This window comes from Carlito syrichta, unplaced genomic scaffold, assembly GCF_000164805.1.
Source record: "Carlito syrichta isolate Samal-C Ts95f unplaced genomic scaffold, Tarsius_syrichta-2.0.1 Scaffold305146, whole genome shotgun sequence".
Classification (NCBI taxonomy): Eukaryota; Metazoa; Chordata; class Mammalia; order Primates; family Tarsiidae; genus Carlito; species Carlito syrichta.
In genome coordinates this window covers 80,073-101,883 of record NW_007249242.1, presented here as the reverse complement: position 1 = coordinate 101,883, position 21,811 = coordinate 80,073, and the positions used below count along the sequence as shown (strand labels likewise).

The 21,811-nt window shown below is 37.2% G+C and overlaps 1 protein-coding gene across 1 annotated transcript in view; it reads left to right on the top strand.

Moving 5' to 3' along the window:
• ZDHHC2 (zinc finger DHHC-type containing 2) overlaps window positions 1-21,811 on the top strand; it is a 73,365-nt gene that overhangs the window by 13,614 nt on the left and 37,940 nt on the right. Inside the window, exons 2-3 of the mRNA XM_008061206.2 lie at window positions 16,393-16,419; window positions 17,665-17,759. Of these exons, the coding sequence (XP_008059397.1) occupies window positions 16,398-16,419; window positions 17,665-17,759 (117 nt within the window). The 5' untranslated portion in view covers window positions 16,393-16,397. The remainder of the gene's footprint in view (window positions 1-16,392; window positions 16,420-17,664; window positions 17,760-21,811) is intronic.

Sequence of the window (21,811 nt, the reverse complement as noted above, 5' to 3'; positions counted from 1 at the left end):
CAAGTTGCCCAGGCGGGTCTCGAACCCGTGGGCTCAGGCAATCCACTCACCTCAACCTCCCAAAGCACGGGATTACAGGCTGAGCCACCGAGCCCAGCTTCACTGCAGCAGTTTTTTACCATCTTGCCCTTTCATGGTTTGGCAAGAAAGTTAATGGGCAGGGGATTGTGAATAGTCCCATTTTCTCATGTCCCTCATGAGAATGCTGGCCGTCAAGCATCCAGGGCAGAAAACCTGAGAGCCACTGACTTACTGTACTTATTATGAATTCAACAACAGTTTTTGAGTAACTAAAGACTCCAGAGCACAAAGGTGACAAATGGAAACTTAATCTTTTAAAGAATGTGTTAGTAAGTATAAATGGCTTGCAAACTGGATAAACAAGAACTTCTGGGGAGGGGTGGGGGAAATATTATGTGGATGCATCGGTAATCCATGGCATTAATCATGAACTAGATTCTGATCCACAGCACAGGACCTGTGCACGATTCAGAAATGAATAGCAATTTTTTTGTGTTGCCTAGAGGTCTAGGGTAAGTGAAATGGTTTTAGGAACAGAAAGCAAAAATCCATACATATAATTAGAGGAAAGGTGCAGACTGGAAGGAAACATGAGATGCATCTTACATGTTGAGCAGAGGAAGAGACCTAGTTCAAATGTTGATGACTATCTTCAATTCTTTACACAGTTTTTTAGAACTTACACTTACATTAGTATTCAAACGTGTGGTTTCTATATAATATGGCACTATTATACTACATTGTGTCTTACAGCAGTAGTTGTGCAAATCTTTCATCTGTAGGCTGCTTGTTTTATGTCGAATTTGTTTTTGCTGCAACTGTATTTGTATTTTGCTGCAATATACATAGTTTTAGCAAATACAGTCAGATAGATTTGCTAGTGCTGTAGGTAAATAAAGTGTAGGATGAGGGTATGATTTGCAAGTAAGAAGAGAAGAGTATCATATGATTCCAGGTAGGATCAAAGAAAGGTTGTATATGTTTATTTCATGAATATATAACAGTGAAGTTGCAGAACAAAATAGTGCTTCCCAGTGACCCAGTCCTAAAGGGTGAGCTAGAGAATAACTTGATACCCTTGTGTGTTTTAATAGATATTGTGACCCAGTGCCACAGGGCAGCAGTTATTGCTGCTGATGGTGTTGTTTTAAATCTTTGAACTCATCTCTCCAAGTGTTCTACTGTAAAATTTATTCCAAAGAGTGTCATAAGCATAAAGGTTGGAATTACATTTTTAGAAGTACTACATAAGTGTCAAATAATTGTATGAACCTAGAATTATTGGCTTAATCTTTGAATGTATTATGTGTGCATGTACTCTGGTCATATAATACTGAACGTGTAGTTGCTAGCCCTGGGAGGTAGTTTTAGAGGGCTGTCTGTTTCCTTGGAGATACAAAGAAGAAGCATTAGCCTTTCTACTTAATAAATCAGGCAGCTAATGTTTGGTGGTGAAAAATATAATATTCTCAATATTGTCTTCTGATTATTCAGTGTATACCAGATAATAAGAAACTGATCTAATGACATTAAAAAATGTACTACAAAAATTGTTTCTTCTTGATTATATATATTTTTAAATGATGAAATAACCAAAATGCATGCGGGACTTCTGCATGCCACCAATAAACAAATAAATATGTACATACATATATAAGAAAGATGAATGGTTCCACTGGGCAAGGTAATCATTAAAGCCCCTTCAGTTCTAAAATTTTTGTTCTGACTAAAGAAAGGAATTATTCAGGATATAAATCCCTAGTTGACCTTCCCCTTGATAATAGACAACCATTATTTGGGAACCAGGCAGATCTTTGCTGAGGGTGTAGTATCCACCAGTGACTGAAATGGTTCTAAGGAGTCAGTCATGGCCTCTCTGCTTGTTCCTCAAGAAAGACATCTGGAATTAGAAAGCAAGGGGGTTGGAGTTGAAAAGATTCAGTGGTTGAAGGAAAATGGAGTTGAGTTGTAGCCTTGTGTAGAAAAGGGATGGCCCATACAACTCTCTCTAAGCAGGATGAGTAAACTTACACCTGCACTGAAACCTGCACAACTTGCTGGCACTGGGAATCTCTTCTATTTTAATTTGAGACAGAGGGATTTAGGATTCCATTGAGTAAATCTTTAAATGAGGACACTAAGATCAAGGGACCAGCCCTGAGATCAGATTTCCTTATTTATCTACGCTGCTTAGTACAATCGGTGATTCAGATATTGTCTTTCCCAGTTGCCAAGAAGAAAGTGGCAGTGAACTCTTCAGAACCATAGTCATAGATAGAGTCTGTATTTCCCTTTCAGAACTGCTGAATTAAAAGACCAACACATTTCTAATGATTTGAGTACAAATATGCAGTGAATGTGTTGCCAGCCTTCAGTGACTAAGTTGAGTGTTACAGCATCTGTTTCTGTGGAGTAGAGCTACTTAGATACTCAGAGCAATGATTTGGTCATCAAATTGCTAAAGAAATGTCCTTGAATCCTGTCATATGTGACTACATGAATGAACCTGGAGGATGTTGTGCTTAGATACACCAGTCACAGAAAGACCGATACTAAATTATTCCACTTATGTGAGTGGTCTTAAATAGTCAAACTCAAACAGAGAGAATGTGTGGTGGTTGCCAGGGACTGGAGAGAGGAAGAAATGGTAAGTTGCTGTTCGACAGGTATAAAGTTTCCATTACATAAGATGAGCATATTCTAGAGATCTATTGTACATTATTGTGACTATACTTAGCAATACTGTATTATGCACTTAAAAATTTTTTAAGAAGGTAGATCTCAAGTTGTGTTCTTGACACAATAGATAATAACAATAATAATAATAATAAAAGAAATGATGTTGTTGGGAGAAGAGAGAAAGAAACATTTGCAACTTAGAGATTTTCACATATGTGTAAGAATTAAGAATTACACTTCCAGGACAGATCCATGTTCTGTCTTTTACTGGAAGTTTCAGCAAGTGAGGAATGTATCTAAGGCAGTGTACCTGTGCAGTGCAGACCTCAAGAATGAGGGGAATGTTTCAGGATATAAATCCTTATTGACCTTCCCCTTGATAGTAGACAACCATTATGTGGGAACTGGGCAGATCTTTTCTGAGAGTGTAGTGTCCACCATAGATTTACATGGTTCCAAGGAGTCAGTCATTTTCTCTCTTGTCATACTTCAATAATGGCATCTGGAACTAGAAAAGAAGGGGGTTGGAGTTGAAAAGATTCAGTGGTTGTAGGAACTTGGAGTTGAGTGTGTAGCCATGTGTAGAAAAGGGAAGAAACTTTCTTTCTGTCCCTCTATTGCTGAGGATGGAGATTAGGAAACCCCATCCCATGTCTCAGTCTTCCTGATATCACCATCTAATTCTTGCTCTAGGAACCCAGAGGCTTATTCCTTCCCCAGTTCTTGAAGTGAGATGCTTAGGAAAGTCTAAAATCACGTTCTGCCCTGAAATATGATCAAATTGAATTATTTATGTTCAAAGTCTATACTATAAAACGGTCTGTTTCCAGATGTTTTAAGTTGGCTGGTTACAAAAAGAGGACATTTTAAACCCTGCTTTCTAGGGTGTCCTAAATCAGAAGGAGCAGGGAGTGGTGGGAATATCAAACACAGACAGGACAATAATTGGGAGCAACCACAGAAAGAAACCGCTCCCAGGATAAAGAAGCCCAGCAGGTTGTATGGTTAGGAGGCACCAGACGTCACAGGACCCAGGAGACCACACAGAAACCTTGAAAGAGTTTTGGGGTCAGGTCTATATGTAGATCTCAGCTTCATATACTCTGACATAAATAATACTAGAAGTTATTTTACTTCTGTGCAACTGTCTTTTCAGATTTAAAAATAATAATACCAACCTCACGGATTGTTATAATGCTTAAATGAGAGAAACATTTAAAGAACTGATCACAAATCCCTGGCATAGAGCATTCAAGAAACGCTCCCTTCCTTTAGTTTCTTTAGCTTATTGTCATCAAATTTCCTTCTTTCGTAAAGATGAGGTCTTACCAAGTTGCCGGGGCTGGTCTCGAACCTGCGGGCTCAGGCAATCCACTCTACTTGGCCTCCCAAAGTTCTGAGATTACAGACTGAGCCACCAAGCCCGGTCACTTCCTTCTCTTCACCAGCTTACTGATGTCTGCCTCTCTCACTCCATACAGCCTTCAAAGGTGCAGTCTTTTTTTGGGGGGGGGTTGGAGTCTCACTCTGTCGCCAAGGCTGGAGTGCAGTGGCACACTTACCACCACCCCAGCATCGAACTGCTGAGCTTGGGCAATCCTTCCACCTCAGCCTTCCAAGTAGCCAGGACTACAGTTGCTCGCTATCACTCCTGGCGAATTTTTGATTTATTGTAGAAACGAGGTCTCGCCAAGTTGCCTGGACTGGTCTCGAACCCATGGACTCAGGCAATCCACTCGCCGTGGCCTCCCAAAGTGCTGAGATTATAGACTGAGCCACCGAGCCCAGCCCAAAGCTGCAGTCTTATTTTGAAGGGTGTTGTGAGCTATATTGCGTTCCTCCAAAATTCTTAGGCTTAAGGTCTAAACTCCAGGGCATCAGAATGTGACAGTATTTGAACATAGGGTCTTTAAAGAGGTAATTAAGTTAAAATGAGGTCATCAGAGTGATGACTTGATGTCCTTACAACTTGCTGCCCTTAAAAGAAGAGGAAATTTGGATCTAGAAGCACAGAGGGAAAATTATGTGATGATACAGAGAGAAGGTGGCCATTGCAAGCCAAGGAGAGAGACCGCAGAAGAAACCAACCCTGCCAACACCTCACTCTCAGGTTTCCAGACTCCAGATCTTTGAAAACATAGATTTCTGTTGTTTAAAGCACCCAGTCAGTGGTACTTTGCTATGGCAACCCAGCAAACTAATACAGGTGTTATCACTGAGGTCTTGGAATAGGATGAATGCCTGCTCTCATAGCCCAGTAGGTAAGGAAAAAGAATGAGGGTGGCCTTTAGTGCACCGTTTCAGGGATGTTGCAGCTCAGTAGGTTTCCTTTTAACACACTGTGGCTCGTTTTTGTAACAGTGTTAATACTGTTATGCAGAAAATTTGATGTGTAACCTAGAGGTTTAACTACCCAGAAAACAAATCTTTTGGAACATAAACTATTCTTGAGATCTCCTGTATCTTGGATTATGTTATTTAACTTATAGTTGTTTATTTTTGTTTTTGACATGGCATAGTGCCATTCTTCAGGAAGAGGTCTCCAACAGTTTCCAGGCCATTTCCCATGGTTGTTTGATAATTTCTAGAGGCTGGGGAAAGGCATCAAGTCCGACCTGCCCTAAATTATACTTCTTCTACTCCTCATATTGAGATTCTGATGCATGCCAAGCCCTGTCAGAATCTGGACAGGGCATGGTGGGGTGCAATGTGGTTGGGGTTGAGAGGAAAGGAGCTCTGGGAGGGGTAGGGTAAAAACATAGTTTAAAAATTGACTGGTAGCCGGGCTCAGTGGCTTAGCCTGTAATCCCGCGCCTTTGGGAGGCTGAGGTGCGTGGATTGCCTGAGTCTGCGGGTTTGAGACCCGCCTGGGCAGTGAGACCTCATCTCTACAATAAATCAAAAAATCAGCCAGGCGTGGTAGCACATGCCTGTAATTCCGGCTACTCGGAAGGCTGAGGCGGAAGGATCGCCGGAGCCCAGCAGGTCAAGGCTGTGGTGGCCGGGAGCGGCCACTGTACTCCAGTGTGGGCCACAGAGTGAGACTCCAACTCAAAAAAAAAAAAAAGTTTACTGGTTTAGTGGGTGTGATGGCTCATCCCTGTAATCCCAGCACAGCACTTTGGGAAGCTAAGATGGGAGAATCGCTTGAGGACAGGAGTTTGAGACCAGCCTGGCCAACATAGCGAAACCCTGTCTCTAAAAAAAAAAAGGCAAAAAGAAAAAAAAAATTTACTGTTTTAACTTTTTCTCATTATAGTAATTTGCCCACATGGTAATTCACCTGCATTTTTCTGCTTATTCATATTTAGAAGGTCTTCCAGTAATTTATTCCTAACAATTTGCATTTCATTCTCCAGAAAATTTTAGTATTACTACAAGCTAATCATTCACTGTGTACTTCTTCCCCTTGGTTGTTGATAAATCTGTTAGCACTAAGCTTAAGGCAACTCCTACTCTAACAACTCTAACTTCTTAGTTAGGTATTTATCCTCCATATTCAACTAACAGCCCTCATATGTGCCAGATTCTATTCTAGATGCTTTTACTTTCTCAAAACAGCCCAGTAAGATAAACATTGAGATAAAGTTAGAGGGGCTATGTCACTTGCCCAAGATAAAACATCAAACAGTATTCAAACCTCAGTGAGGGTCATGGAAAAGAAAAAATTAATTACAGGTTGCACTGAGTGCTAAGAAAGAACAATGTATTGTGATGGTGATTTCAGGGACAAACCAGATAGGAAAAGCTGACATTTAAACTGCAACCCTGAAGTATGATAGAGACCCAGATGTGGAGTCAGCTGAGGAGCTTTCCAAATGGGGTAAAGACACTAAGGTTAGTTTGGCTTAGAAACAGTCAGAAGCTCAATATGGCAGCAGCTTAGTGATCAAGGGGACTATTGACCATAAATATTAGAGGAGAGGTCAGGGAAGCTAGATCAGGCTTGGCCACTGAGGTTGAAGTTAAAGAGATTGGACTTTATTGTAAATTCTGGGCAAAACCTTGCAAGGGTTTTTGGCGAGATGGCACCATTGTTTTGCACATTCAGAGATCATGGTTTCCTTATTGCAAAATGAATTTTTAAGGAATTGTGTGGGGATCCAATGAGGAATCTAGATTGTCTTGCACAGTATTTGTGATTAGACTGTTAGGGATATTAGAGCTAGCTTTTATGGTGAGAAAGTGTGAACTGAAAACCATGTGTTTGGGGTTCAAGGTTTGCATTGTTGAACCCTTATCCTTATTTGTTTCTATTCTAAATCTATTTAACTGTCCTTGACAAAACAGTTCCTACTAATTTACTGATAAATTTCTTTTTAAAACAGCTTTTGCCCTAGGTTTTTAAATATCAATAATTTTTTTTCAGAATACATTGAAAAGAGGATTTAAGATAATTTTATAGCCAGAGAAGCCTTCAGGATAAAGTGCAAATTTTTTTAAAAAACAATAAAATTCAAGCACAGCTCAGCTGAGTGTCATGATCAAGGTCATGCATGTTTGGGAGAGTGAACTAGAGTACAGGTCTCCTATCACCCGGTTCAATACAGTGCAGAGGATCTGGGAAGGGAGGGTGGGGTTTGGTTGGATACAATGTTAGCATGTTTAAGAGGCAAGAAGCCCAGAGTAGCAGAAACATTGTGCACAAGGGGGGAGTGGTGTGAGATGAGGTTGGAGAGGAAGGCAGGCACTAGAGTTGTCAATAAAATTATAATGACATAAGAGGACTGAAAAGAAAAAGACAGTTTGATAAAGACTTTAAAAATATAAGTAGATACATTGTAAAGAAAATAAATTTAGAAAAATGTATTAGCAAGAGAAAATGTAATTGGAATTACACTGAAAATATTTATGTGAATAATATTTTTCTTCTGCCATTAAAATGATTTAGCAGCAATGCCAATTTTGGTCTCTAATCTGCTGAAAATAAACTAGAGCATTTTGGAAAGTAACTAAAAGGATTCTGCTTCAAGGGATTCCCCCTGGCCAATTCTGTCAAGTAATTCACTGTAGATTTGACAGAGTATTTCCGAAAGAAGAGCATAATTAATTCTGTTAGAGTCACTTGAACACAGAGAATTAGCCTAGAGAAGGTGTTGACAACCTTGACAAGGGTGATCACAGTGGAATACTCGTGAATCAGGCCAGTTGGAGTTGGTTGAGGAAGCTAGGGGGTAGGGACAGTGACTTTGGATGATTGTTAAAAATAAGTTTTCCTGTGAAAATTCTAGAAAAATGAGGTGGCAGCTGGAGACACGAGGTCAAGGGAGAGGTTTTGTCAAGACAGAAGACATTAAAGCATATTTATACTGCTACTGGTGTTTTTGTCTTAACCTTTTGAATGTGAGCTGCTTCTATGAGTTGAAAGTGTTTTTATAACTCCATATTTGTTTTTCAGTTGGTTTTCACTTCTAACTAAAATGATATCACAAACTCTATGACCTGTTGAGCACAGGAGTGGAGTCTTATTTACCATTTTGTTCTCAACAGTGTAAGCTTAGTGTAGTCAGTGAATGTTTCTCAGTAAACGAGTGAAAGATAAGCAGAAGAAAATAGAGCTTGGCTATAAAGTTATCCTTAAGATTCATTTATTAGAACCAAGTCTCTGTATTTTTTTGTCTGATTGTTTTTTGATATTCTTCATTATCAGATTGCTCATATGAGGCTAGCATATATTTGTGTCAGAAAGAATCTTGAAATTGCATAGTCGTTTTGTATAGAAAAGTTACTGTGTAATAAGGCTAAATTATTCCTCCAAAGGAGAAAGTTTAAATTTGAAGACAAGAAAAAATAAAATTCAGATTAAGAAAATAAATAACAGGTCACAGTATACATTTGCAATAAAAATGCTAAAACCCACATTGTTTTAGAAACAATTATATAACTATTCTTTGATAATTTAAGTGGGGAAGACTTTTTTGGTCTATGTTGAAGGCATAGTTTAGTATCTGAAATTTTGGATTTTGGTTGTATTATACTAAAAGTTTAGCTAGATTTAAATTACCAACAGTTTACTGGGCTGTTACATATCAACAGATATAATCTATGACAGCAAACACTTTAATAATAACCACCTAAGCCAAATATTTAAAAATCAGTTAGTAAAAATATAGGATTGGAATAATCTTTGAGATGATCCCCTGCTTTTAGTCAATATTGAATTTAACTCATCTAGACTAAACCAGTTCTAATACAGTATACATACACATACGTCCCATTGGTTCTGTTTTCTGGAGAACTTTGACTAATACACAGGGGCTGGAATACTTTTTTATAGAGGGCCAAACAATACATATTTTAGGATTTGCAGTCCATATAATCTCTATCACATGTACCCAACAATGCCATTGTAGCTCAAAAGTAGCCATGTATATGTTTCAATAACATTTTATTTACAGAAATAGGTTGTTGGTATTTGGACCAAGAACAGTAGTTTACTGACACCTGGATTAAATGATTGCTTGATAGGTCAGGCAAAAGAGATAAGGTGTTTTAAGGAGTTTCATTCAAGCCAGGCTGGATCAAGGAGCAGTTTGTCATCCTTTTCTACGTTATGGGTTGTTACTTTAACTGACAGTCTCCTTCTTTAACTTTGATTTTACCTGTTTTATTTTTACCTAAGAATTTCTTCAAGAACGGTCATTGCCATAACAAAAACTATCACTCTTATCATTTCTAAACTGAGGGTTGACCAGTTCAGCCTTTTTTTCCTATTGTCCCACTCTGCTTCTTATAGGAATGATAAATGAGGGAGGAGGGGGTTAGGCAGAAAGCTTAGCCAGAAAGTAGAATTGGCAACCCAAACTATAAGCCTTGTAGCATCTATGAAGGCTCCAGATTCCAAAATGTAATTCTTGAAGACCTTAATTTTGCTCTTGGCAAATAGGAACATCCTTAATAAGTGTGGTAATAATTTGCCATTTCCACTTTTTTTTCCCCTACATACCATTGGTGCCAAGAAAGTGTTGTGATTCCTGTACCACAATTAATCAGGGAAGAGTTTTCAGTTCTAGAGGTATATTAGAAAGTTAGAAATCACTAAAGCAAAATATTGTCATTGTACGACATAGACCAGAAAGAAATTAGGCTATTTCAAGATAAAATTAGGCAAATAAATTTTTGAAGTGAAAATGAAAATTGTGACCCACAGTGTTACTAATGTGTGGTATACTATTTCGATAGTAGGAGTAGTACCATCTACCAGATAAGCACATGTTAGCAAAATAACATCTTGGGAATAATTTGCTCTTATTCCCAAGAGCAGATTGCATCTAACTTCTTTGGGGTGAATATTTTTGGCCTTTTTAAAAAAGAAAATAATTGTTTTGAATGCTTAAGTGAAACAGTGACACATACAAAATAGATGTTTTCACTTTTTAGAGAAGTTTTCACAAGGACTAAATGCCACATCAAGACTGAAGTTCGTTGTGTCTCATCATTACTCTGTGTTAAGGATAAGGGCCACCTTTTTTGGTTTTACTAAACAAGTTTGTAAAATACGCATCGGTATAAAAAGGCAGTTTACATAGATAATTTGGATTTAAGTTATTTTTAACCTTTTATTTTCACATGTAAAAATTATTTTCATTCACAATTTTGCATTTCTTTCAAAAGCCTATGCAAGTATTACTTTTCTTTTTGTAATTTTTCTTCATTTTTAGTCCTTTTTCCTATGTTATATATTACAGTTAATATTAACCAGCCTAAATATTATATATTATAATTGTATATTTGTGGGGCTTACTGTAAGCCAGGCACTATGTTAAGTACATTCTTATATTTTCTCTTTTAATTCTCACAACAGCCGTATCAATACTACTGTTGTTATTTCACCCATTTTAGGATGGCATAAGTCAAATACCTTGTGTAAGCTAGCAAATGGCAGAGAAGGGATTGTACTTTGCCTGTCTTTATAGAGAGCATTTGCTCTTTACTCCTGTTTATGTACTTTAGTAGTTGTCTGTTTGCATTCTAACAGATTAAACTATAAAAACTAAAATACTAATGAAGAACCAAAACCGGGGGGAACACTCCTGCCCACTCATAGAAACTATCTATTTTCTAAGTTGCTTGAAACCCTGTTGAAGCCAGAATCCCCCTCTACCTTTTCCTTTTTAAAGGAACATGAACCACTTTGTCGTCTCGCTTTCTTTTCTTTAGAGAGGTATTTTCTTCACTTCTGGAGAATTATGCTTGGAGGAGAATACAGAAAAGATTACTTTTGGATTTGTCAGTTATTCATTGAGTTTCAACAGTGTGCTAAGCTGACATGGTAAAAGAAGTAACTTCTTTCTTTAATTTTTCATGCTCACAAAAGGAAAAATTTACATTTCTCTTACGTCTGCTTTGATATATCACTTTTATGAGATTCAAGTTAGTTGTGACTTCTTCCATTTGAGTAAGTCACTGTTTTACTCTAAATATATATGAAGAGGATGCTCTATGCCAGTTATTGTGCTTTATATTCCCCTCCCCCGGGTGTTCTGGGGTTTATTGGGGATCGGGAGGCCCAACATTGTGCTTTTTTAAAATGAGGAATTAATTTTAATATTATCCAACAGAGCCCAAAGTTATAACATTTTTGTCACATGCATGAAATTTTAAAATTGAAAATGAAAGAATTTCAGGAATAGAATGAATTAATGTGACTTTGAGTAAAGCTCATCTGCTTTAATAAAAACTGAGTAAAACTGTTTTCTTGTAATAAAAATAGAAATAACTATGTTGATTTATCTCAATGGCTGGTTTAAAGTAAATGTGATAAACATAGCTATACATCACTTGAAATTTCTCTGGTATAATTGGAGAATAGGTATCAGCATAATTTTTAAATATATAAAACTGAAATTCTGTCTGTGAAGCAAATAATAAAATTAAATAATACTGGATTTAAACTCAAGATTCACATTAAAACCAATAGTTATGTTTGAAAGATCCATCATAATTATGTTCAAAATTGCTATTTAATTTTCATTTTGATATACAAAATTATATTTGATTGTCTATATTTTCTAAAAGACTGAGTCTATATTTTCCATATATTACCTTTATATTTGTATATATTTGAAAAGTATTTGAGGTTAAATAGTTGTCTTTTCTTAAACAGTCACTTATGAACACAAATATTTGTATTTAACAATAACATTGTATTTATGTGTTTTTACACAATAAGAAAGGAAACTTTGAACTTGATAACTCTGCCATTAAACTGAGAATTAAAAGGTGAACCACTGACCTACTAATTAAGTAAACATGATTGAAAAAATACTTATTTCCTGAGTGTTGTAAAGCAAAATGGATCATAATCCACTGATTCTGTTATTTAATTAGTGATGTCACAAAATTTTGTTAGTATTTATTAAATCATTTAAAATAGTTATATACAACTTCATTTGCAACAAGTATAACAGATATAGGATTACTGTCTAGAATTTGAAAAGACTCTCAATAAGAAAGTGATCATTCACTCAGAAGAGACAGAAAAGCCAATCATATTTCAAGCATAAGCTTCACTAGTATTAAGGGAAATGAATACTAAAATAGTAATTTTTAAATAGTAACATCTGTGATGTTGACAAAAATTGAAAAGACTTATTTTATGATTACAAGCAATTGGATAGACTCATAATCTTGGATACAGCCTTTTTGGACTTTTCCATTTCATTCTGTAAATTTTACCAGAATTGTTTACTATAAGCATGTATGTAAGTATAACTTGCTTAATTTTAAAAGTAGAGCATCTGTATATTTTGAAATACATTTAGGGAAAAACAAGTCACGAGTGGTAAAAATAGCTTTAAAAAAGGGGTTTTGGCAGGGCACAGTGGCTCATACTGGAAAGCCCACCACTTTGGGAGACCAAGGCAGGATTCTTGAGCCCAGGAGTTTGAAACTAGCCTGAGAAACATAGTGAGACCTCTACAAACAAATTTTTAAAATTAGCCAGGTGTGGTGGCATGCACTTGTAGTCCCAACTACTCAGGAGGCAGAGGTGAAAGGATTGCCTGAGCCCAGGAGGTCAAACCTGTGGTGTGCTGTGATTATACCTCTAAACTACAGCTTGAGATCTGTACTACAGAGTGAGATTCTGACTCAAAAAATAAAAAAATGCACATGCAGCTAATAGAGGTAATGGTCCAGATCAGAAAGATTATCAACTCATAATAACTGTACCTTTTAAAAAATATCATTTTGATAATTAGTGATGCTGAGCATTTTTCATATGTTTGTTGGCTGCCTGTATGTCTTCCTTTGAGAAGTGTCTGTTCATGTCCTTTGCCCTTTTTTTTTTTTTTTTTTTGAGTTGAGGTCTCACTCTGTTGCCCAAGCTGGAGTGCAGTGGCACCATCACAGCTCACTGTAGCCTCCAACTCCTGGGCTCAAGTGATAAGTGATACTTCCACCTCAGTCTCCCGAGTGGCTGGAACTATAGGCACAGCCACCATGCCTGGCTAATTAATTTAATTTAATTTTTTTTGTTAAATACAAGGTCTCGCTATGTTACCTAGCCTGGTGTTGAACTCCTGGTCTCAAGCAGTTCTCCAGGCTCAGCCTCCCAAAGTGCTGGGATTACAGGTGCAAGCCAGTGCACCCAGTCTGCCCACTTTTTAATGTTTTTTTCCCCCTGTCAATTCATTTGAGTTTCTTATAGATCCTGATGTTAGGCCTATGTTGGATGCATAACTTGCAGATATTTTTTTCCCATTCTGTGGATTGTCTTTTTACTCTCTTGATGGTTTCTTTTGCTGGGCAAAAACAATTTAGCTTGTTAAGGTTATACCTGCTAATTTTCATCTTTGCTGCATTTGCTTATGAGTTCTTGGCTATGGATTTTTTGCCTAGGCCAATGTCCAGGAGGCTGTTCTCTAGATTTTCTTCTGATTCTTATAGTTTGAGGTTTTACATTTAAGTCCTTGATCTATTTTGACTTAATTTCTGTATATGGTGATAGGTTGGGGTCCAGTTTTCTCAGAGAAATGCAAATCAAAACTACAAAGAGATACCATCTCACACCAGTTAGGATAGCTATCATTAAAAAGTCAAAAAACAACAAGTGTTGGTGAGGTTGCAGAGAAAAGGAAGTGCTTGTACACTGTTCATGGGAATGCAAGCTAGTTCAGCCTTTGTGGAAAATAGTTTGGACTAAAAATAAGAGCTACCATTCAACCCTGCCATCCTACTTCTGGGAATATACCCAGAGGAACATAAATTGTTCTACTAAAAAGACTCCTGTATGCATATGTTTATTTCAGCACTATTCACAATAGCAAACACATAGCACCAAACCAGATGCCCATCGAAGGTGAACTGGATAAAGAAAATGTGATTCATATTCACAATGGAATACTAGGCAGCCATAAAGAAGAACAAAATCACATTTGCAGCAACATGGATGCAGCTAGAGGCTATCAATCTAAGTGAATTATCACAGAAACAAAAACCTGAATGCCACATCTTCTCACTCATAAGTGGACATGAAACATTCAGCATATGGGTACAAGGACAGAAACAGTAGTCACTGGGCACTGCTGAAGGAGGCAGGGAGGGAGGATAAGAGTTACAAAACCACCCATTGGGTTCCATGGCCGCTACTGGGGTAGGGAAGGGCTTGTCAGAAGCCCAAAGTTTGTTTTCACACAGTATGCTCATGTAATAAATCCCCACATGTACCCCATGATTCTAAAATAAAAAATAATAAAAATATTGAAATATTATTTTGTTTTATTATTTTCAACTCTGATAGCTAGAGTCTTGGATTAGCAAATACATTTTCTTTAAAGCACCAGCACCTCTGGAATGGTCATTAAAGATCATACATAAGCCGGGCTCGGTGGCTCAGCCTGTAATCCTGCACCTTTGGGAGGCTGAAGTGAGTGGATTGCCTGAGCCCGCGGGTTCGAGACCCGTCTGGGGCAGCAAGACCTCATCTCTACAATAAATCAAAAAATCAGCCGGGCGTGGTAGCGCATGCCTGTAATTCCGGCTACTCGGAAGGCTGAGGCGGAAGGATCGCCGGAGCCCAGCAGGTCGAGGCTGCGGTGGCCGGAAGCGGCCACTGCACTCCAGTCTGGGGGACAGAGTGAGACTCCAACTCAAAAAAAAAAAAAAAATTATACATAAATGCACAAATGGAGTCAAATCGCTTTTCATTTCTTTAGATTAGCTTTCAATTGAAAGGTTGGAAATCTTGATCCAAGGAAGAGTTATTGTCAGTTTTGAAGACAGGGAAGTCGATGCCTAGAGAGAATTGCTTAAATGTGGTGCCACATGGGTTTGTATATAAACTTGCCTTGAGTCTTTCCTATGCTCTCAGATTAACTACTTAAGGGATTCTGTGAAAGTGAACTCTGACTAGCCTTTGATTCACTAGCAAACTTGTAGAACAGGACACTTGTAAGTCAAAGATCTGTGCCTGCCTGTCCCATTCTGGGGATCCGAAATGTTAAAGGGAGTTGAGAACCTGGAAAACATTTAAAGATGCCACATCAAGTTGGTAAGAGATCTGAAAATCATATATTATTTAGGCTAAAAGAGAACATTGAAGGGACACACAATAACTCAATATGTGAAGGTCATTTAGATTTTCTGTTTATTGCTACACATTGCAAGCCTAGGTATCATAGGTAGGAGCCACAAAGAGACAAATTTCATCACACTGTAAAGTTTCTCATTCTTAGAGCAGTCCAGTAATGGAATGGGCTGCTGTACAAAACTGTGGGCTACTACTGGTTCTAGAAATGCCTACACTTATATTCAGTAGCTTTCTTGAGAAGGAGGTAAGTTGGGCCAAGCAATCTTAAAAATCTTTCACACTTCCCTCTGATTCCTGGGCTTCTTAAAGTAATGACATTTCAATCTAGGACTAAGGCCTGAAATTCTGTACTCCTAAAAAGCTGAATTAGAACAAAAATACATGAACAAAGTCAAACCCTTCCTTGGTACAACTGAGATAGACCAAAACTTCCAAAAACTCTAGTAAAGAGGAAGCCCAAATGATAGGCAAACAGATAGATAATACAAAAGGTAAGAAGACTGTCTCAATTACTAAATACAATTTCTTGTTCTAGCTTGTTTTAATTCTTGTGGTCCCTGTCCTAATCTGCCTGCTACCTTTGAATATTCACAACCCCCCCCCCCACTCCCCTGGGGTGTCAGTTTCCCAGCACTGTCTAGGCCCTTCATTGTATGATAGGTGCAAAAAAGAGTCATGGGGTATAAAAATTGATACTTACAGAAATTCGAAAGGAAGAGTGTACTGTGGACACAACATTTTATTTTTTGTAGAAAGCTAACCAGGCACCTGCCAGTTATGAAGAGCAATAAATGCTTCTGAAAACATAATGACCTTGGGAACATTGCTTTTATCTGAATTCTGAATTCTGTAATTGGAAGAAAACCAGTAAACCAGATGATGTAGGAATAAAGGGGCACACTTGATGAGTTTTGTGTTGTTTCATGGGCGCTAGGGCTAATGTGCACAACAATGGCATGGCCGAACCCAGCCAACAGACCTCTTTACCCTCACTTCATACTTACTTCTCCTCTAAATAAAGTTGAACAAATATTTGAAGAATGTTGATCTGAAGGAGAGCCAAATTATTAACCTACTTAAATGCCTTATATCTCTGTCAGGCCCTGTGGTGGGCATAAGTTTCGTATAACCTATGATCTATCTTTTTTTTTTTCCTATAGTGTCCATGGAAAACATTGGTGAACAAGGTAAAATGTAATATTGTTATGACATTGACATTGTAATATTGTTTGACATTTTAAAGTAGTTTGAAAAAATGAATTGTATTAATTTATGTTTGGTTGGGATCAATAAATTATTCTTTGAGAATATGGAGATAAGATAGTGTTAAAGATAGCTCATTTCTGTAAGTCTCCAGACTGAATTCTGTCAGATAGTTGGCAAAGTCATTCACCCTCAAATTGCTGTAGTTATGCCAAAGATTCTTAAGTCTTTGAGGTACAGGGATATCAACAAGCACCTATCCCAACCCAGAGTATTACCTTATTTAATAATTCAAATTTTTAATGACTCTGTAAATGTGAGCATCATCATTCTACAGAAGAATTTAAAATTACTATTAAAGTTTTAAAATACTAAACATGCCATATTTTAAATAAGCATATTTTCTTCAACTAAATCTTACAGAATTTAGTTGTATATGAATATATCATCCGGGATGAATCATTATCACTATGTACAAAATTAACATTTTATTTTATTTTTAAATAGCAGTGTTTTATTTCTTGGCAATTATGTTGGTACTTTCCACAAAACTATAAAGTAACAAAAACTGCACATTTTATCTTTATTATAATACAAAATTAACATTTTCAATTTGCTTAGTACTTCAGGACCTAAGATGCCACACAAAGTGTGTTTATATACATTATCTGAAAAAAGTATTCAGAATCTTTTTTCAACAATTGTTCCATGTGATGAATAAGACATTTGAACTCTTATTGGACAAAATCTCTTTCCAAGTGTTCTCTGTTTAAACATGTAGTCATTACACCAGCTTTGAAACTGAGCAAATAAGCAAATGGGTTCTCAAATAGAAACTGCTTTTATAATCTGTCAGTAAAGTTCTTAAAACCTCAGTATTATTTTTTTAATGCTATATTTGCTCTTTGAAGTTGCACCTATAACTACCTCATTTTTACAATTTAGGAAAGGTCCCTGTTAGTTATTTTGCCAATAGATGGGCCTATGTACAGATGGGAGGATTCTATTCATGGGCATAGTCTAATTATGTAATTAGGGTTTTTAAAAAAAATTCTTTACTTTAGGTATAAATTCATTGAATTGTGTTTATTCGATTGTGACCTGAAGGAACTTTATAATTTATTGTAATTGGTAATTTGGTTATTTGGAACAAATAGATCTTTTGTGACTACCATAATTTTAGTATGTTTTTGCTTATTACAGTGATAATTATGTTTCTTTCATTTCAGTTGTATACCTGATGGCTTATCATCTACTTTTTGCAATGTTTGTCTGGTCATACTGGAAAACTATCTTTACATTACCAATGAATCCTTCAAAAGAAGTAAGTTAAAATTATTCTAAAGATAGAATAAAGCTATTCTAAAGATAGAAATTATTATGATGAATTATTGAAGAATCAATTTTATTATTTTCATTGATGTTGCAAACTCATTGAGTATAGTGACTTATTGGATTTTTAAAGAAATTAATATGCCTGTTAATAAATAATTGAATTTTTACCTTACGGCGTTATTTTTTCATCAGATGAATAGTGCGTTGAGTTGATGCATATGTTCGTAGCGTTTTCACTTGCTGTAGAATGCGAATGTTGCATGATGGTTGACTGGTGACAGCTCATCACATTTGCCGATTCTTGGACCGACTGACATGGATCATCATGAATCAAAGCGTTGAAATGGTCTTCCTCAAAACCCGATGGTCTTTCTGAATGTGGAGAATCACTCGGGTCAAAGTGGCCCTTTTTGAGACGACAAGACGGTTTTCTTGCCGTGGCTTCCTCAGCGACATTTTCCCCATACATGACACAAATGTTTCAAACTGCCTCCGCTGCCTTTGCTCCTCTGTTGGAAGTGTTTTTTTCCACTTGACACTCCATCTTCTTGAGCCCAAAAATAGCACTAATTTCTTCAAATATGCAAAATGCAAGGTGTATTCACAGGTGCAATATTGTCACTCCAAATGACAAATGATAAACTCCCAACACTACAGTGCTGCCATGCCAGAAACAAATGCTGTAAACTTATACTGCAACCCAGTATTTTCAATATTAAATCTGTTATTTGTATTTTAGAGTCAGGCATCAGGATGGATAGATACAGATAGGCATAAATATATTATAATAGACATATTGAGACATAATTCTATTATAGAGAGACATAATTATAATTATTACATTGAAAGTGTATTAGTTGGCTGTCAACCACTGGAAACAGCAACAAAATAATGGCCTATGTCATCTCCTCTACACTAAAAAGTCTGTATCTAGCCCGCAGCTTCCAGGTACTCAGGCTTTTTCTATTTTGTTGCTCTGCCGTATGTGTAGGCTCCATTCCCCCGCCTCTTGGCCTCAGATGGCTGCTCCAGTTCCAGTCATCACATCTACATTTCAGCCAGCACACCAGAGGAAGTAGGAAAGAGGAAAGGGAAATGTCCTTCCTTATCTTCAAGACACTTGCTAGACATTGCTGATGCCATTCCACTTATATTTAGAATTAGTTATATGGTCATATCTACTCACATGGAAGGTGGGAGTATAGTCTTTATTCTCAATGGCCATGTTAAACACTAGAGAACAGTTACCGAGAGACAACTGGCAATCTCTGTTACAGAAGGTTTAAGCCGAGTGATATGACCACATTTTCATTTTGAAGAGATCACTCTATTTGCTTTGGGTGGTTCATCCTGGTTAAATGTTCTTGAGGCAAAGGATTGCGTTTTACTCATTTTTGTATTCTTGCCACTTAGTCTAGAACATATTTGTTGAATCAAAATAAACTTTGCTAGCAGTAATGACAAGGTGGTTTTAGTAGACCAAATCTTTTTAAAATGGCATCACTGTAGATTGTTTTCTGAAGTAATCAGTTTGAAATACAGCTCTGATTAGAAAAGCCAATAAATGCTATTTAACCAGAGAAAGGATATTAAAAAGAAAACCATAGATTCTTGTACAGAATTAATGGTACCTCTGGCACGCATATATATATATGTCTCTCTCTCTTTTTTTAATCACTGCATATTTCAGGGTCTTAATCACTTCTCTTGCCTGAGACATTGTATTCTCCTATGATATCTTCTGTTTTAGCCTTGTCTACATTCACTTCCCAGAACCCTGCCAAAAATCCCTCCTTCACCCTGAAGCTGGAGTGATCCATCTAAAAACAAATTTGACACCTTTACTCTATGGCTTATATCTATTGAGTGACCTCATATATCCCACAGGATAAAGTCCAGCCTTCCTTGCCTAGTGACTCTTGTGTAAATTTCTGACTTTCCACTTTCCACTCTAATATTTCTTACTATAGTTCTTGGGTACACCAAGACATTATTTTCTTTCTAGAATATTCTTGCCCACTTTCTCATTAAAATAATAATTTTTTTGCTCCATACTGGCAGCTCCTTCTTGCTCTCCTTTGGTGGTTCCTCGTCAACTCCTAGACCGCTAAAGCTTTGGATTGTTCCAAAGCTTAATCTTTGGGCCTCTTTTCTTATATATCTCCATATATTCCTTTGTGGAATTCATTTAGCCTTACGATTTCATATGATACTCTACTGCTACAGTGTTCAGATTACTACATCAGCCTGGGCCTCTAAACTAACTTGCAATTCATTTCTTGCTACCTATTTAACATCTAATAGTAATTTAAAGTTCAACAGAACTGAAAACATACATCTTATTTCTCACCTACTACCCCAATTCTTTGAGTCCTAAAGTTTTCCCATTTCTGTAGTGACAGTTCCACTCTTCCAGTTGTTCAGGCCAAAAACCATATAGTCATCTTTGGCTACTCTTTTTCTCTCATACCCTGCATCCAATCAATCAGCAAATTTTATGGGCCATACTCTGAGACACCCGCAGTACCAGATCATGCCCCCTCCCTGCCTCCCATCATAGTCCAAGCCATCTTCCTCTCTCACTTATATACCCGCAAGCAGCCTCTTAGCAAGTCTCCTTGCTTTCATCCTTGCCTCCTTTTGTGTATTTACAGCATAGTAGCCAAAGTGATCCTTTCAAAAGACAAGACAGAGCTCTCACTTTCTTCATGTCTTTGCACAAATGGTACCTTATCATTGAGGCTCTCTATGACTACCTTATATAACATAGCAAACCCCTGTTCCCTGACATTCCCTACAACTTACCTTGCTATATTTTTCTCTCTAGCATTTACCATCCTACAACATATCCCATATTTATTTATTACTTTTGTATACCATCACCAGAATGTAAATGCTGCAGGGGATGAAATTTATCTTTGTTCCTTACTCTATTACCACTGCCTAGAGCAGTGTCTGACCTATAAAAGGTACTCAGTAAATATTTGTTAAATGACTGAAAGAAAACACCAAAGAAATTATATGTATGGATGCAGGTTTATGTTTATGGCTTTGGCCGGAAGTTGAGGTGACATCTAACTTCTCCCTAAAGTTATATGTGAGATCAGTGGCAAAGAATGAAGAGGGAGGTAGGTTAATTGAGGTATGGGAGAGTAGAGAAGGTCTGAAACAGTGGTTGGAGAGGATGGAAAAGGGAAACGATACAGGAACACAGAAGAAAGAACACAGTATTGAAGGAGCAGCCAAAATCGATGAAAGTGAAATTTTTGTTTTCACTTTATTGGGTGAATTTTCTACAGAAGACATACCTCATTCAGTTCCTACAACTGTGTGAGACAGATATAATGTATTTCAATTTTATAGATAGGGTCATTGGCTTTAAAAATTAAATAATTATCCAAGGTATCTAATGCTAGTGTGGGGAGCGCTAAGATTCAAGCCAAAGTCATTTGACCCTTAAGGACACACTCTTTTCATGACCCGTACTCTAGTATGGAGAGTAGACACCACAAAGGGGTGGTGGTGCCCAGGGAATCCATTGGAACATGGGGAAAATATAGCCAAATTTTTATTTATATATGTTATTCTTTTGATGTTTCTGTTTGTTTACCGTTTTATATATAAGGTACATAATATTAACTGATAGTACATGTATCAATAAAAATATTCATCTATGAGCAGTGTGGTCTCACATTACTTTTTGCTGATGGGTTACATGATCAAAAGAGTTTAGAGACCATTGTTAGGAAGAAAGAGTCCTTGTTTGGTAGTTAAGAATCTTAGATTATTCCACTATTAAATGTAGATCTTTGGCTACGTTTTAAAATTGATCAACTGCCAAAGATTTTTAGCTTGTAAAGTGAGCATCCTGCACTTAAAAGGACAATAAAGCACCCTCAAGTGCTAATGAAAAATGGGCTAAAAAAGTAGGAGATGAAGTAATATAAGAAAATGTTAGCCGGGCTCGGTGGCTCAGCCTGTAATCCCGCGCCTTTGAGAGGCTGAGGTGAGTGGATTGTCTGAGCCCGTGGGTTCGAGACC